The sequence below is a fragment of the Echinops telfairi genome, unplaced genomic scaffold (genome assembly GCF_000313985.2).
Source record: "Echinops telfairi isolate 266 unplaced genomic scaffold, ASM31398v2 ScPeMD7_7416;HRSCAF=8454, whole genome shotgun sequence".
Classification (NCBI taxonomy): Eukaryota; Metazoa; Chordata; class Mammalia; order Afrosoricida; family Tenrecidae; genus Echinops; species Echinops telfairi.
The window spans coordinates 4715374-4729868 of record NW_022111316.1 but is presented as its reverse complement, the minus strand read 5'-3'; the positions used below and the strand labels follow the sequence as shown (position 1 = coordinate 4729868).

At 48.0% G+C, this 14495-nt stretch overlaps 1 protein-coding gene across 1 annotated transcript in view; it reads left to right on the top strand.

Annotated features, from left to right (window-relative positions):
* Window positions 1-9169: 9169 nt before the first annotated feature.
* Window positions 9170-14495, top strand: part of SERPING1 (serpin family G member 1) — a 13889-nt gene continuing 8563 nt past the window's right edge. Inside the window, exons 1-4 of the mRNA XM_030887523.2 lie at window positions 9170-9252; window positions 9736-9816; window positions 11196-11691; window positions 13637-13771. Coding sequence (XP_030743383.1) covers window positions 9760-9816; window positions 11196-11691; window positions 13637-13771 — 688 coding nt within the window. The 5' untranslated portion in view covers window positions 9170-9252; window positions 9736-9759. The remainder of the gene's footprint in view (window positions 9253-9735; window positions 9817-11195; window positions 11692-13636; window positions 13772-14495) is intronic.

The following is a 14495-nucleotide window of genomic DNA, read 5'->3' as shown; positions in this document are numbered from 1 at the left end:
ACAAATCCATCGTTTAAGCTACTGTCGCGGCCCATGGTAACCCGTGTGTGCTGAGTAGAATTGACCCATGGGATTTTCAAGGTTGTGACCGATCAGAAGCCGATCACCAGACCTGGCTTCCAAGGTGCCTCGGGGTGGCACCTCCTCTGGGTGGGTGAGCCTCCAACTTTCTGGCTAGCAGCCCACACTTAATCATTGGCACCAGCTGGGGAATAAGCCCAGAAGGAGTCCTCGACTCTTTCTACGCTACTTCGTAAAGCTGTGTGTCCCTAGGTCTTCCAGGGTCTTCCAATGGGACTTCCAGTTTGGAGTGTTATTTAGACCCATCCTATCGTTGCCACTCATTCCTACCACCTCCTCCTACTAGCTAAAAAGGAAGAGGAACTTCAACAGAACGGGTCGGCTGTGGAGGACTCACTAATGAGGTCCACAGAAGGCTCGATCCCTGGAGTGCTGAGCATGAAAGAAGTGCCCACGGGTCAGGGTTGATGAGAAAGGCAATGGATGGGGATAACAGAGGAGTAGGGGAACAGGAATCACCAGCCCCCTCACTTATGACCGCCAGACTTGGGCTCATCCCAAGAGAGGACTAGGTTGTGTTGTTGGTAGGCATGGGCTCAATTCTGACCCACAGCAATGCTGTGTGACAAAGCAGAACCATTTCACAGGGGGTTTCTAGGCTGTATTCCTTATAGAAGCAGATCACCATTTCTCTCTTCTGTGGAATCACTACATGGATTTGAACCACCAGCCTGTCGGTTAGCAGGCGAACATTTAACCATTGTGCCACTGGGGTGCCTTAAAGAGAATTATATTTGCAGTGAACGTGAGGTTCAGGCGGGGGATCCATATTTTTAGTTACAAAGCACCAGTAACCCCACAAAAGGGGAGTACCAAAATGTAGTTCTCAAAATATTAGTAACATCATTCTCAGATAAATACACAGTGAAAACATTCATGACACAGCCATCAGAATGACAAAGGATAATGCAAGAAACATGTGTGTCTGCTCAGTGAAAAAAAGAATGCTATAATTCAAATCTGCCTACTGTCCTAAAGAGCCACAAGACTTTCGGAAAGACCATCTCTTCCAAACAGATGTCACTCACATCTCTATAACGATCCATTCATATTCATTTTTACCATGTTGACATCTGACTTTATAGAGTCTCTATGGGACAGATTCATATATGTACCTAATTACAAAAAAGGTGACCCAACAGAATGTGTAAATTATAGAGCAACATCTTTGATATCATATGCAAATGAAATTTTGCTGAAGATCATCCACCAGTCGTTACAGCAGTCCATTGACAGGGAGCTGCCAGAGGTTCAGGTTGGATTCAGAAGAGGATGTGAAAAAAAATAAAAATAAAAGAGGATGTGGAACAATAGATCTCATTGCTGATATTAGATGGATCTTGCTGAAAACAGTAGACCAGAAAGTTGTTTACCTGTATTTTATTGACTATGCCAAAGGCATTTAGCTGTGTGGATCACAACAAACTATGAATACTTTTGAGAAGAATTGGCATTTCAGAACACTTTGTTGTATTCACGCAGAACCTGTACATGGATCCGGAGCAAGGGAATACTGTATGGTTGAAAGGCAGGAAAGGTGTGAGTCAGGGTTGTTGTGTAATTGTATGCTGGATTGTATGAAGCAGAATGTAGTGTCAGCATTGGAGGAAGGCTGGTTGACAACCTGTCATACTGCAGATGACACAACCTCGCTTGCTGACAATGAAGAGGACTTGAAGGACTTGCTGTGAAGATCAAGGATTGCATCCATACGGATGGATTACAACTCAGAATCCTCATGACTGGACTAACAGGTAACATCATGGTCAGTGGAGAAAAGACTGACGTTGGCAAGGGTTTTGTCTTGCTTGGATCCACAATCAAAGCTCATGGAAGCACCAGTCAAAAGATCAAATGACGTTGGGGAGGCGGGGAGGGGAAAAAGGAAAATGAGGAGCTGATTCCAGGAACCCAAGCGGAAAGCGAGTTTTGAGAATGATGAGGGCAACACATGTATAAGTGTGCTTTACACAATTGATGTATGTGTGGATTGTGATGAGAGTTGTATGAGCCCCAATAAAATGATTTTTTTTAAAAAAGTTCAAATGACACATTGAATTGGGTAAATCTGCTGCATAAGACCTCTTTAAAATGTTGAAAAGCAAGGATGTTACTTTGAGGAGTAAGGTGGACCTGACTCAAGTCTTAGTATTTTCTTTTTTTATCATTATTACTAATAAATCATTTTATTGGGGGCTCTTACAGCTTTTATAACAATCCATACATCAATTGTATCAAACACATTTGTACATATATTGCCATCATCCTTTGCAAAACATTTTCTTTCTGCTTGAGCCCTTGGTATTCGCTCCTCTTTTTCCCCTCCCTCCCCTCCCACTCTCCTGATAAATCATAAATTATTATTTTCACATCTTACACCATCCACTGCCTCCCTTTACCCACATTTCTGTTGTTCATCCCCCTGGGGGAGGGTGTTATATGTCGATTACTGTAGTTGGTTCCCAGTTTCTCACCCTTCTTCCCCCACTCTCCCCCCTGCCCTCATAGTATCACTGCTCCCATTACTATTCCTGAGGGATTTATCTGTCCTAGATTCCATGTGTTGAGAGTTCTTATCTGTACCACTATACATGCTCCATTTCTAGCTGGATTTATAAGGTAGAACTGGGGTCATGATAGTGTGGGGAAGAAGCATTAAAGAAATAGAGGAATGTTGTGTGTTCCATCGGTGCTATGCTGCTCCCTGTGACTCGTTCCTTCCTTGTGACCCTTCTGTGAGGGAATGTCTACATTCCCAATTGTCTACAGATGGGCCTTGGGTCTCCTCTCTGACCCCCATCATTTGCATCAATATATTTGTTTGTTTTGGGTCTTCTGATGCCTGATACCTGATCCTTTCAACAGCTCATGATTACACAGGTTGGTGTGTGTCTTCTATGTGGGCTTGTTGCTTCTCTGTTAGATGGTTGCTTGTTTAACTTCAAGCCTTTAAGACCCCAGATGCTGTATCTTTTAGTAGCCAGGCACCATCAGCTTTCTTCACCACATTTGCTTATGCACCCATTTTGACTTCAGCGATCGTGTCAGGAAGGTGAGCATCACAGAATGCCAGGTTATTAGAACTAAGTGTTCTTGAGTTGTGGGAGAACTTGAGTAGAGAAGCCTTGGTATTTTCAATCATGTCATATGCATGTGAAAGCTGGACATTGAATAAAGAAGATCAATGAAGAATTGATGCATTTGGGTTATGGTGCTCATGAAGAATATTGAAAATTCAATGGAACTGACAAAGAACCAACAAATCTGACTTGAAAGAAGTAGAGCCAGAAAGTTCCTATGAAGCAACGATGGTCAAACTTTGTCTCATGGACTTTGGAAATGTTGCCAGGACAGACCACTCCCTGGAGAAGGACATCATGCGTGGTAAAGTAGAAGATCAGTGAAAAGGAGGACAGGACGGATTGATATAGGGACTGCAACAACAGGCTCAAATATAAGAACAATTGGGAGGATGGTGCAGAACTGCGCCGTGTTTTGTTCTGTTGTACAGGAGGTCTCTATGAGTTGGAACCTACTCAACAGCACCTAACAACAGCAACAGCAGCAGCAGCAGCAGCAGGGTGGTGGTCTCATCCTGAGCTCCTGAGAGAGGATGGAACCCTGATGCCCAAGGCATTCTTTGGTTGTACTCAATCGTCTTCTCTCACGGACCACAGTGGGACCAGTTGGGGACCATCTGTAGGGGAAATGAGGCTGGGTCACTCAATAGCTGTGTTCTGAGAGATTCTCTAAAACAAAAGGGAACAAAACAAAAAAATACTGCCATCGACTCCATTCTGGTGGCCCTGATTCTTCTTCAGCCTTCTTTCTAAGAGTTGGAGATACTTTTCTTAACAGGAGAAACTACAGGTGGATAGATTGTGATCGAAGGTAAAGCCACCCAAACTTGTACCCTCCATGTCTCAGGGCCCATGCGAAAGACCTGATAAAATTTTGGAGTATAGGAAGAGGATTAATGAGAACCTGAACCTCATCCAACAGCAAGAAAGTCACAACATGTGAGGCAAGGGTACCTGTGAACTTGTCCCACCTCACTGGTCAGATAGGAAGGTCCTTGCAGCCGAGAGACCCCAGACCTGCCCCAGTGGAAGAGGGTTTGAATTCACAGCCCTATTCTGATGATACATCTGAACACAGGTACCACTGAGAAATTCTGTAACCTCAGATGATTAGCATTGGAGAAAAGTTCTGGGACATTCGATGAAGAAATCTTCAGCTCCCATTTCATGCAACTTTCCATGAAGCTGAGAAACCCTTTAATATATTCATCTGAAGAGACAGTTACAAGTCTTGGGGTGGCACAAATGGTTACATGCTCAGCTCCTCATCAAGCCTAGCCAGATGTACCCTGGCAGAACAGGCCTAGTGATCTGCTCCCAAAGTCGTAGCCATAAAACCTCTATGGAGCGGTCCACCCTGTACCACATGGCATTGACTTGACATCAACTGGGGTGGTATTGCTGTTTGTTTGTTTGTTTTTTAGAGACATCATCCCAGAGAACTAAGGTTGTTGCACCCAGATAGACCTACCAAACCCAAACCAAACTCACTGCCATTTACTCAGTAGTGACTCACAGTGACCCCTTGTGGGTTTCCAAGACTATAACTGTTTACAGGAGTAGAAAGCCTAGTCTTTCTCCCAAGGAGCTGCCAATGGCTTCGAACTGCCGATCATGCGGATCGAAGCCCAACACATAACCACCACACCAACAGGGGTCACCATCTGGGAGAGCTTCTCCAGTGGGACTTGTCCAGCTGAGAATTTGGTCCATAAAGCATCAGGCACCTGCATCTGGACAAAGAATGTTCTCTCTGTAGCCTGCTTCAGGTTAGCTCTGGATGTGTACCAGTCCAAAGATGGCTCCAAAAACAAAATTTAGAAGATAATGGAATTACTATGAATTTTTAGAAGCCCACCTCATAAATGTTAATACAAAGTTTGGGGTCAAATGACCCAAGAGGAGGCGTCTTAGGGTGGGGCATCTTTTCAATGGCCTCAGGCATGAGAAAGCCAGACCATTAAAAAACAAAGACAAAAGGAGGGTGGATGTCTTTACATTGTGATGACTGTGAGGACTATTGGCTATTCTGCCAGAAGACCGAGCAAATCTGATTTGGAATCCAACCAGATTGCCATCAGAAGAGAGGCTGGTGAGGCTTCTGCTCAGTTACTTTGGACACGTCCTCAGAAAATCAAGAAACGCACCAGAGAAGGGCATCCTGTTTGATAAAGGATCTGTTGAACGAGGGAAACCCACAGGGGACCCATTGACAGTATCGCCACAATGGGCTCAAACATGTCAACGGCCATTAAAATGGGCTGGAATGGCATGATGTTGTCCTGTTACACACAAGGTCGTCAGGAGTTAGCGTCAACTCAATGGCAATGAACAAACTGAGTCCAAGTGCTGGCTTTTGTCATGTGCTAACTGTGTAATCTTGAATGAATCAATTCGTTCCTCTGAACCTCTTTGTAAAATTTAAAGTAAGACTACTGTGAGTACCTGTCTCATCCGTGTCTTGAGAATCAGCGAGAGGATGAACGGCAAGCACTTTCCCCAGTGCCCAACTTAGCTACTTTTCACCACCTTCTCTTTGTATAAAGGAGGCTTGGTGGTATAGCATTAGGCTTCTGTCCTCAAGGTCAGCAGTTCAAAACCACTAGCCACTTCTCAAGAGAAAGATGAGACTTTCTACTCCAGTAAAGATTACAGGTCTACACTTTGTTCTAATAACCTGGCATTCTGTGATGCTCACCTTCCTGCCAGGATTGCTGAAGACAAAATGGGTGCATAAGCAAACATGGTGAAGAAAGCTGATGGTGCCCGGCTACTAAAGATATAGGGTCTGGGGTCCTAAAGGTTTGAAGATAAACAAGGGGCCATCTAGCAGAGAAGCAAAAAAGCCCACATGGGAGAAGCACACTAGACTGTGTGATCATGAGGTGTCAACAAGATCATGTATCAGGCAGAAGACCCCAAACAAACAATCATATTGATGCAAAGGAGTGGGGACAGAGTGGAGACCCAAAGCCCATTTGTAGACAATTGCACATTCCTTCACAAAAGGGTCACAAGGAAGGAATGAGTCAGTCAGGGTGCAGCACAGCACTGAGAAACATACAACATTCCTCTAGGTCTTTAATGCTTCCCCCACCACCACTATCATGACCCCAGCTCTACCCTACAAATGCAGCTAGACAAGAGCATGTACAGTGGTACAGATAAGAGCTCTCGACACATGGAATCCAGGACAGATAAACCCCTCAGGAGCAACAGTGGGAGTAGTGATACCATGAGGGTAATGGGAAAGTGGAGGAAGGGGGACGGCAAGAAAGGGGGAATTTTGTTCGCAATGACCGATGTATAACACCATCCCCACAGGGTGATAACAGAAACGTGGGTGAAGGGAGACAGCAGACGGTGTAAGATATGAAAATAATAGTAATTTATAATTCATCAAGAGTTCATGAGGGAGGGAGGGAAAAATGAGGAGCTGATACCAAGGGCTTAAGTAGAAAGAAAACATTTTGAAAAGGATGATGGCAACAAATGTACAAATGTGCTTGCCACAATAAATGTATGGATTGTTAGAAGAGCTGTTAGAGCCTCCAATAAAATGATTTTTAAAAATAATAATTAAATCATAATTTTAAAAAAGATTACAGTTCTATTTGTCCTATAGAGTTGCTAGGAGCTGGAATCGACTAGGTGGCTTTTGAATTTTCCTTTCCTTCCTTACTGACCTATTTTCCAGAATCTACTAGCTCATGATGCCTACCAGCTCGAGCACTGGGCATGGAGAAGTGGCAATGTGTGTGCAGTTGTTCAGACCAGGGTACCGAGGATACCGTAACTACCTCATGGTTCTGACCCAAGCACAGAGGTTCCAAAGACGGCTGGAAATGAAGGCCTGGCCCAGCTGGAGCCCAGCATTTTTCCTCTTCCCCAAGGACCTCCAAGGTGGCACACATATGCTCTCCGGCTCCCGTCACCGGCCAGTCCCTTGGAACAGCCGTTCTGATGTTAGCAACCAGCTTTCTAAATGCGCGGCTAGGGGATGAGGCCAGCAAGAAGATGATCACAGAACATTTAAGCTGTATTACATCATCTGAGACAACCTCCTTGTTTGGTAGAGGCAGGAGGCTCGCCAGATTTAGCAAATAAAATACAGGAAGCCCAGGTCAACTTAAATTTCAGTTAAACAATGAAAAAATATTTTTATAGAGTAAATAAGATCCAGGCAGATGAGCCCGGTTGGTGGAGTGGGTTAGGTGCTGGGCAGCTAACTGCAAGGTCAGCAGTTCGAAACCACCAGCCATTGAGGAGAAGAAAAATGAGGCTTTCTACTCCATAAAGAGTTACACCTTCGGAAACCCACAGGAGCAAGCCCGCCCTATCTGATAGGGTTGGTATGAGTGGGCATCGCCTCAATAACAGCGAGTTTGAGTATTTGGTCTGGAAGCCTGGGAAGGAGACCCCCTTCCTGTAAAGGGCTAAAACAACCTGCCTGAGTCATGCACAAGCCAGATCTCTTGGTTTCCAGCCCAGCAATCTCAGCCCTCACCCCAGGACAGGTACTTCAGCTTGCACCCCCAGGACTGGCACTTAGGCAAATGCTTGCTGGGCCGGATGGCTCCGAAGCTCTGTCTCTTTCGCAAGAGAAAAACCAGTTGCTAACCAGTGGACTCCAGCTCATGGTGCCTAGTGGGTCAGAGCAGCACTGAGACCATGGGAAGCAGGTCACCAGGCCTTTCTTCTGAGGGGCCTCTTCAGCGATTCTCCACCTTCCTCATGCCACGACCCTTTCATGCAGTTCTCATGTGGTGGGGACCCCCAACCATAGCATTATTTTCCTTGCTACTTCATCACTGTCATTTTGCTACTGTTATAAATCATCATGTAAGTATCTTATATGCAGGATGTATTTTCATTGTTACAAATTGAACATACGGTAATGAAAGCATAGTGATGAATCACAAAAACAATATGTAATTATATATTGTGAACTATTTATTTCTAATGAGAAATAAATGAAATTTGGTCTGGAAGCATGGTGTCGCATGGGTAACAGTCTTCACGCCGGGGTATCTGCATGTGGGCTGACCTACCTGGAGACTGGTAGAGGAGCAGTGTCTCCGATGGTCTTAGGCAACCCCTGTGAAAGGGTCATTCGACCCCAAAGGAGTTGCGACCCACAGGTTGAGAACCGCTGCTTTAGGGAGACGGCAACCTTCACCTTTTTTGTTGGCAGGTGAGCGTGGTAACCACTTGCCCCACACTTCGCACAGGGGAAGAAACACTGACTGAAGCTCACCGAGGCATCGGGGAGAACGAACGGGGACAGGGTTGGGACACCAACAGACTTAGGTCAGAGTCCAGATGTCCTTTGGAAGGAAAGTGACCGTGGGACCAATGTTTAACAGCTCTAAGGCTCTGTCTCCCAACGAGAGAGTGGACATCTTTCATTGCCCCCGAATCCATTCCAACTCATAGCGAGTCTATAGGACAGAGTAGAACAGCCCTTGTGAGTTTCTGAGACTGGAACTCTTTCAGGGAACAGACACCCCCTTTTTCTCCTGAAAAGCAGCTGGTGGTTTCGAACTGCTGAACTTTTGGTTAGCAGCCTAATGTGTTTCCCACTAGGCCACCAGGGCTCCTGTCCAGTGGACACACTCTACCCAATTTCCAAAGGGTTACTTTGAAGATCAGCAATATTGATATGAGCAATTTCCTCAAAGTCTGTTGCTTTAAAACTAAAACAGGTGGTAGTGGCCCATTTCCCCCAAATCCAAGAAACCCAGCAAGTGGAAGATGGGAGAGGTCTCTGGTTTGTGTGGAACTGAGAGGGCACCCAAGTTTCCCCACCCCACTCCCATGGGAATTTAGTGGACGTTCCCGGGCCTCAGCCCATACACTAGAACCCAGAAGTGGGGTCCATCCCTCCCGGATTTACGGGAATTCACACCAGCAATCAATCATGCTTAATTTGTAACTGGGCAGTGTCCTGGCCAGCCAATAGCTAAGATTGACCCCCCCACACACCCCACCCTCGTTGACCCGGCAGGCTTGTCCACGCAGTCCTCACGGAGGCTGACCGCTGACCAGGAGTTGGGAGCAGTTGGCGCTGTCTGGGAGCACACAGTGAAAGGTCTTGGGGCAGGGGGTGGGCGGGGGGCGGGGGTCCCCAGGCTGCATTCCTCCCCTCCCAGCCCACTTTCATCTACCGCAGACTTGCTTCTACTAGCGACTTCAGCCTCTTCCTCCTCCGGGTCCCCTCCTCCTCCCGGGGCTGCAGCCCCCAGCCCTCTCTGCCCCTCCCCTCCTCCTCCCGTCTGTGGCCTCATTGTTTGGCTAAAGCGGGACCCCCAAGATTGAACAGATGGGCTAGGACCCCGGGCCCAGGGGCAGGGGTGTGGAGGAGGGGAAAGGCCAGCGGGTGCCGGGAAAGGGAGCGGTTTGGGGAAAACAAAACCGAGGGAGGAGCCACGGAGTAGGTGGCCCCGAGGGGAGCTGGGGGAGCTCCCGGAAAACTGCTGGGGCTGGGAACGGAATGGGGGCGGGCCCGCGAGGGGGTGGGGGTACCGAGGTGAGTCGGGGTCCGAGTCAGCTCCGAAGCTGGCTCCCTCCACAGGTCTCTGCAGACGCCGCCGCCCAGATGGCCTCCAGGCTGACCCCGCTGACCCTCCTGCTGCTGCTGCTGCTGCAGGCTCGGGTGAGCGGCCCCTTCCTGGGGTGGAGGAGGGGCGGGAGGGGGGGGGGTTACTGAGGATTAACTCCTAATGCCCCGCGGAGTGAGGAGAGCTGCTCTGTGCTCAGCAAGTCTGCGCTGATCCCAGTGTCTGCCTTCCTAAAGCAGGGAGGTGGGTGAGGGCGGGGAAGAGAGCTGGACTGGAGTCAGACACAGGTTCAAATCCTGGACGGTCATGTTCGCCAGACTAACGAAATGGGGAATAAACAAACCTTACCTTGCCCACCAAGCAGGGCAAGGAGAGAGAGAGAGAGAGAGAGAGAGAGCGAGCCTGTGTGCTGGTGGACATCTGCAATGTCCCTTGATAGTTATGAGACAAGCCTGGATTCACCGCGATTGTTTCCCTCACTTCTGAGACCCTGGGCTAGTGACTTAGTAGGTCTGAGCATCCGTTTCTTCATCTGAGAAATCAGGGTCATACATAGTGTCACAGTGGGACTACTGTGGACATCTGTGACTAGCTCATTCTTTGCCAGGAAGGGTTGTCCTGTGTCTTGTAGAAGATTGTTCAGCATCGTTGAGCGCCATCCAGGAGACCTGGTGGCGTAATGGTTATGCGTTGGGCTGCGATCCACAAGAGAAGGGGCTTTCTACTCCAGGTAGCAGCTGCAGTCTCAGAAACTCATATAGGTCGGAGTCATCGTGTGGATTCTGACTTACAGTCACTCTGTAAGACAGTAGAACTCCTTCTGTGGCTTCCTGAGGCTGTACATCTTTAAGGGAGCAGACAGCCTCATCTTTCTCTGTTCGAGCAATTGGTGGGTTTGAACCACTGTCTTTGTGGTTAGCAGCCTAACGCAAAACTCATTACACCACCAGGGCTCCTCCACCCAGGGAGAACAACGAAAATATTGACCAACACCTCCCCCCTGCTTTCATTCCTTCCTTTTTGAAATGTTGGTTGTTTTCACTACCCACTAATGAGTAGCAACTCAAACTGTGGAAAACCCACTGTGATAAAATGAAGGCCACAAGCTGAAATGGCTATTCAGGCCAGGCAGATATTTCAAGAAAGGACAAGGACATGGATAAGTGGCCAATGTCGTTCAAGTGTCATTGCTTGGGTGACAGCTTTCTGTATGGCAGCAGTTGGTCAGAGAGAAAGAAGGCCTATCTGCCCTTCCCACTTGCAGAGATGGTCTCTGCCTCAGTATTCCCCACAGCACCCCCTCTCTGGAGGAATCAGTGACAGTGACCCCAGGACAGACTGCTCACACACCAGGCTTTCTCAGCAATGGTACCCCCGCAGAGAACCTTCTTCACCTCCCCATCACCCCTTCCCGTTTTGAGTTGCATATGTGCTGCCTAGTGGGAAAAACGAAACTCGGTGTCTTGAACCACAGGACGGTGGAGCCTCCTCAAATCCAGATGGTACCAGCCACAGCCCCGGGGAGAGCTTTCAAGAGAGAAGCGAAAAACACGACACAGAGGCAGACATTCCTGGGAATCCAACCAGTCAGCACACCGGGAGCTCTTCGACCTGGCCGTCAGCCATGACAGCCCAAACCCTTGCCAAATCTACAACCCAGCCCTCCACTCAAGCCTCCACTCAACCCACGGCCCAACCCACCTCCCAACTGACGCAAAAACCCATCACTAAATTCACTACCCAGCCTGCCACCGAGTCCTCCACCACTCTCCCTACTGAGCCCTTCTGCTCAGAACCCCTTCCTTCCTGTTCCGATCTGGAAAAGGCTGTGGCCCCTGGTGTGCTGGGGGAAGCTTTGACCGATTTCTCCCTGAAGCTCTACCAGGCTTTCTCAGAGATCAAGAAGGCTGAGACCAACATGATCTTTTCCCCGCTCAGCATCGCCAGCCTCCTGACTTACATCCTGCTTGGTAAGCCAGACAGAGTTCTCTGTACATGGTGCGTTGAGCACGCCCGTTAGGGCCACCGACCCAGGCCCCTTCAACCAGGCTGTGCTCCTGAGAAGGAGTTAGCAGATGAGCTCCATCCACGCGGGGGTTTTTTCATTCTTGGACATTCATTCATTCCCTCATTTAATCATGACTTAATCTGCACTGGTGGCCTTGTGGGCTAAGGGCTGGGCTCCTGACCACAAGATTAGTGGTTCAACCCACCAGCCTCTCCTCAGGAGAAAGATGGGGGCTGTCTGCTCCTGTAAAGATTTACAGACTCAGAAACCCTAAGGACTAATTCGACTCTGTCCTGTAAGGTCACTATGAGTCAGAATCGGCCCTGGGGCAGGGTGGGTGCGGTGGGATTTAGTGCTTGCAAGTGCCTTGGGTGGTAAAACTGGTTGACGTGCTCAGCTGCTAACTGGAAGGTTGGAGGTTCGAGCATACCCAGAGGCCCTTGGGAAGAAAGACCTGGCAATCCACTTCTGAAAAATCAGCCCTTGGAAAACCCTGTGGGGAGAACAATGGGGGGTGGGGGGGACAGAGAAAGGAAACCCTATGGGGCACAGCTCTGCCCTGGCACACCTAGAGTCACCATGAGTATCAACGGACTTGATGGGAACCGGTCAATAAGTAGGTCATGGCTTGTCAAACTGTGCCTTATTGAAGAACATAGAGAACAAGGCCCCAGCCACCAACCCTGTTCGGGGGAGGGGTGAGAAGGGAGATGAAAATGATCACAGAGTCTTGCCAATGCTGTTGCCTCCTTGTGTGACCTTGAGGAGTCCACCGAACCTCTCCTAACCACACGTCCAATGGACATGGTGATACTCGCCCTGCAAAAATGGTAGTGAGTCTGCCTCCATGGAAGACCCCTAAGTATCAGTCCCTCTGCCTTCCCTGGGGAGCATGTCCAGGTCCATGGGGTAAGCACCCTTGGAACAGCACTGACATGCTACCGAGCTCTGGGTGCAAAGGGTGATCAATCGCAAGGGGGACGTCTAGGGAAGGATGCTGGAGACCATATAGGGAGCTCTTAAAAACTTGTCTTCAGAAGTCCCTGATGGCCAGCATCCCTGTCCTTTACCCACTAGATGCCACCAGCACCCCACTCCAGTTGTGGCAAGCAGGATGTGTCCAGACATTGCCAAATGTCCCCTGGGAGGCAAATATCAGTTGGTTGGTTTCCATGAGCTTCTTAATTGTCCAGAAGATGCAGCCCTGTCTCCTGCCTGCAGCCTCTTCTTGTTAGCTCTGGGACCTTCCATGAGCAATTTCCCTCATCTCCCAAACCTCGGTTTCTTCTTCTGTATAGTAGGAGTAGTAATTGCCCCTATGTAAAGGGATTGTTTTAGAGATTCAGTGAGATAATATGGGAGAAGTACTTCTGATACCTGGAACACAGTAAATGCCCAATAAGTGTTAACTGATAATGCATGGAAGATGTATACAGCAAGTAGTTCATAATGAATGGGTAACAGAGGGCATTGGACATCCTCTTTTTTTTTTTTTTTTGGACATCCTCTTTTATGATTCTCTGATTTCTCCTCTAAATAGCCATCAAATGCCCCTGCCTAGAGGGTGAGTCTTTGTTAACCTATCCAAACTAAAATTTAGTTCATTGGATTAACTTGATCGCTAGTGGTTGGATCAAGCTTTCTCAGATGGGTGTGATTGAAATGGGCAAAGAGATGGGAGAGGATCGTGTTCAAAGCCCTAGAAGAACCAAGTCTGATTGTTGATAATTACCCTACCCTGCTATCTCTAACATATCTATTATCTTCCGAAAAGACTTCCAGCCAATGGTCTCTGACTCTCTCCGTAGCAGGGAATAACTTCCCAGTCCCAGCCTGCTCCTTCAACCCTGCTCCCAGAAGATGAGTCCCCCATTCCTCATCACCTCTCCTATTGGCCTTTGTTGCAGGGGCTGGGGACAGCACCAAGCGAAACCTGGAGACCGTCCTCACTTATCCCAAGGACTTTGCCTGTGTCCACCAGACCCTGAAGGCTTTCATGTCCAAAGGTGTTACCTCAGTCTCTGGGGTCTTCCACAGCCCAGGTGAGAGCCAAGGGAGGGTCAGCAGCTGTTGAGGGGGGTCCTGAAAGGACTCTGAGGAGGGGGACGGGATTGAAGAAAGAGAGGCCAGAGGGAAAGTTGGAGCTTAGATGGAGTGAAGAGCAGGTGAGGGTCTTGGCAGAATAATTCTCCTGTGGAGACTTCAGCCAAGTTGTTTATATTCATTAGCTCATTTTAGAAGAATGTACTTGCAGGGTTATAAAGTCCCCGAGTATCGCAAATGGTTTGAGCTTGACCAGTCACTTAAAGGTTAACGGTTCAAAGCCACCCAACCACTCTGCAGGATATAGACCTGGTGATCTGCTTCCATAATGATTAGAGCCAAGAAGACTGGGGACCAGTTCTACTCTGTAACCCACGTGGTCACCATGGGCTGGGATTGGCTTGATAGCAATGGGTCTCAGGGCTAGAGGGCTCTAGGACTATAAGAAGAAAATTGGCAGCAAAAAAATATTTTTGCTAATCCTCGGGCTGTGGTCATCTCGGGACTCTTATACTTTGTGCTTCTGTGTTATTTAAATGTGTTACCCTTTCCATGTATATTCCTTTATGAGCTAACTCATAATTATAATAATAAAAAAGAAGAAGAAGAAGAAACATCCAGAATGATTTAGTGTAGTGGTTTTTCAACTTTGATCCCTAGATATAGAGTTCTGCTGATCCAGGAGTCATTAGGGGTGTGTGTGTGTGTGTGTGTGTGTGTGTG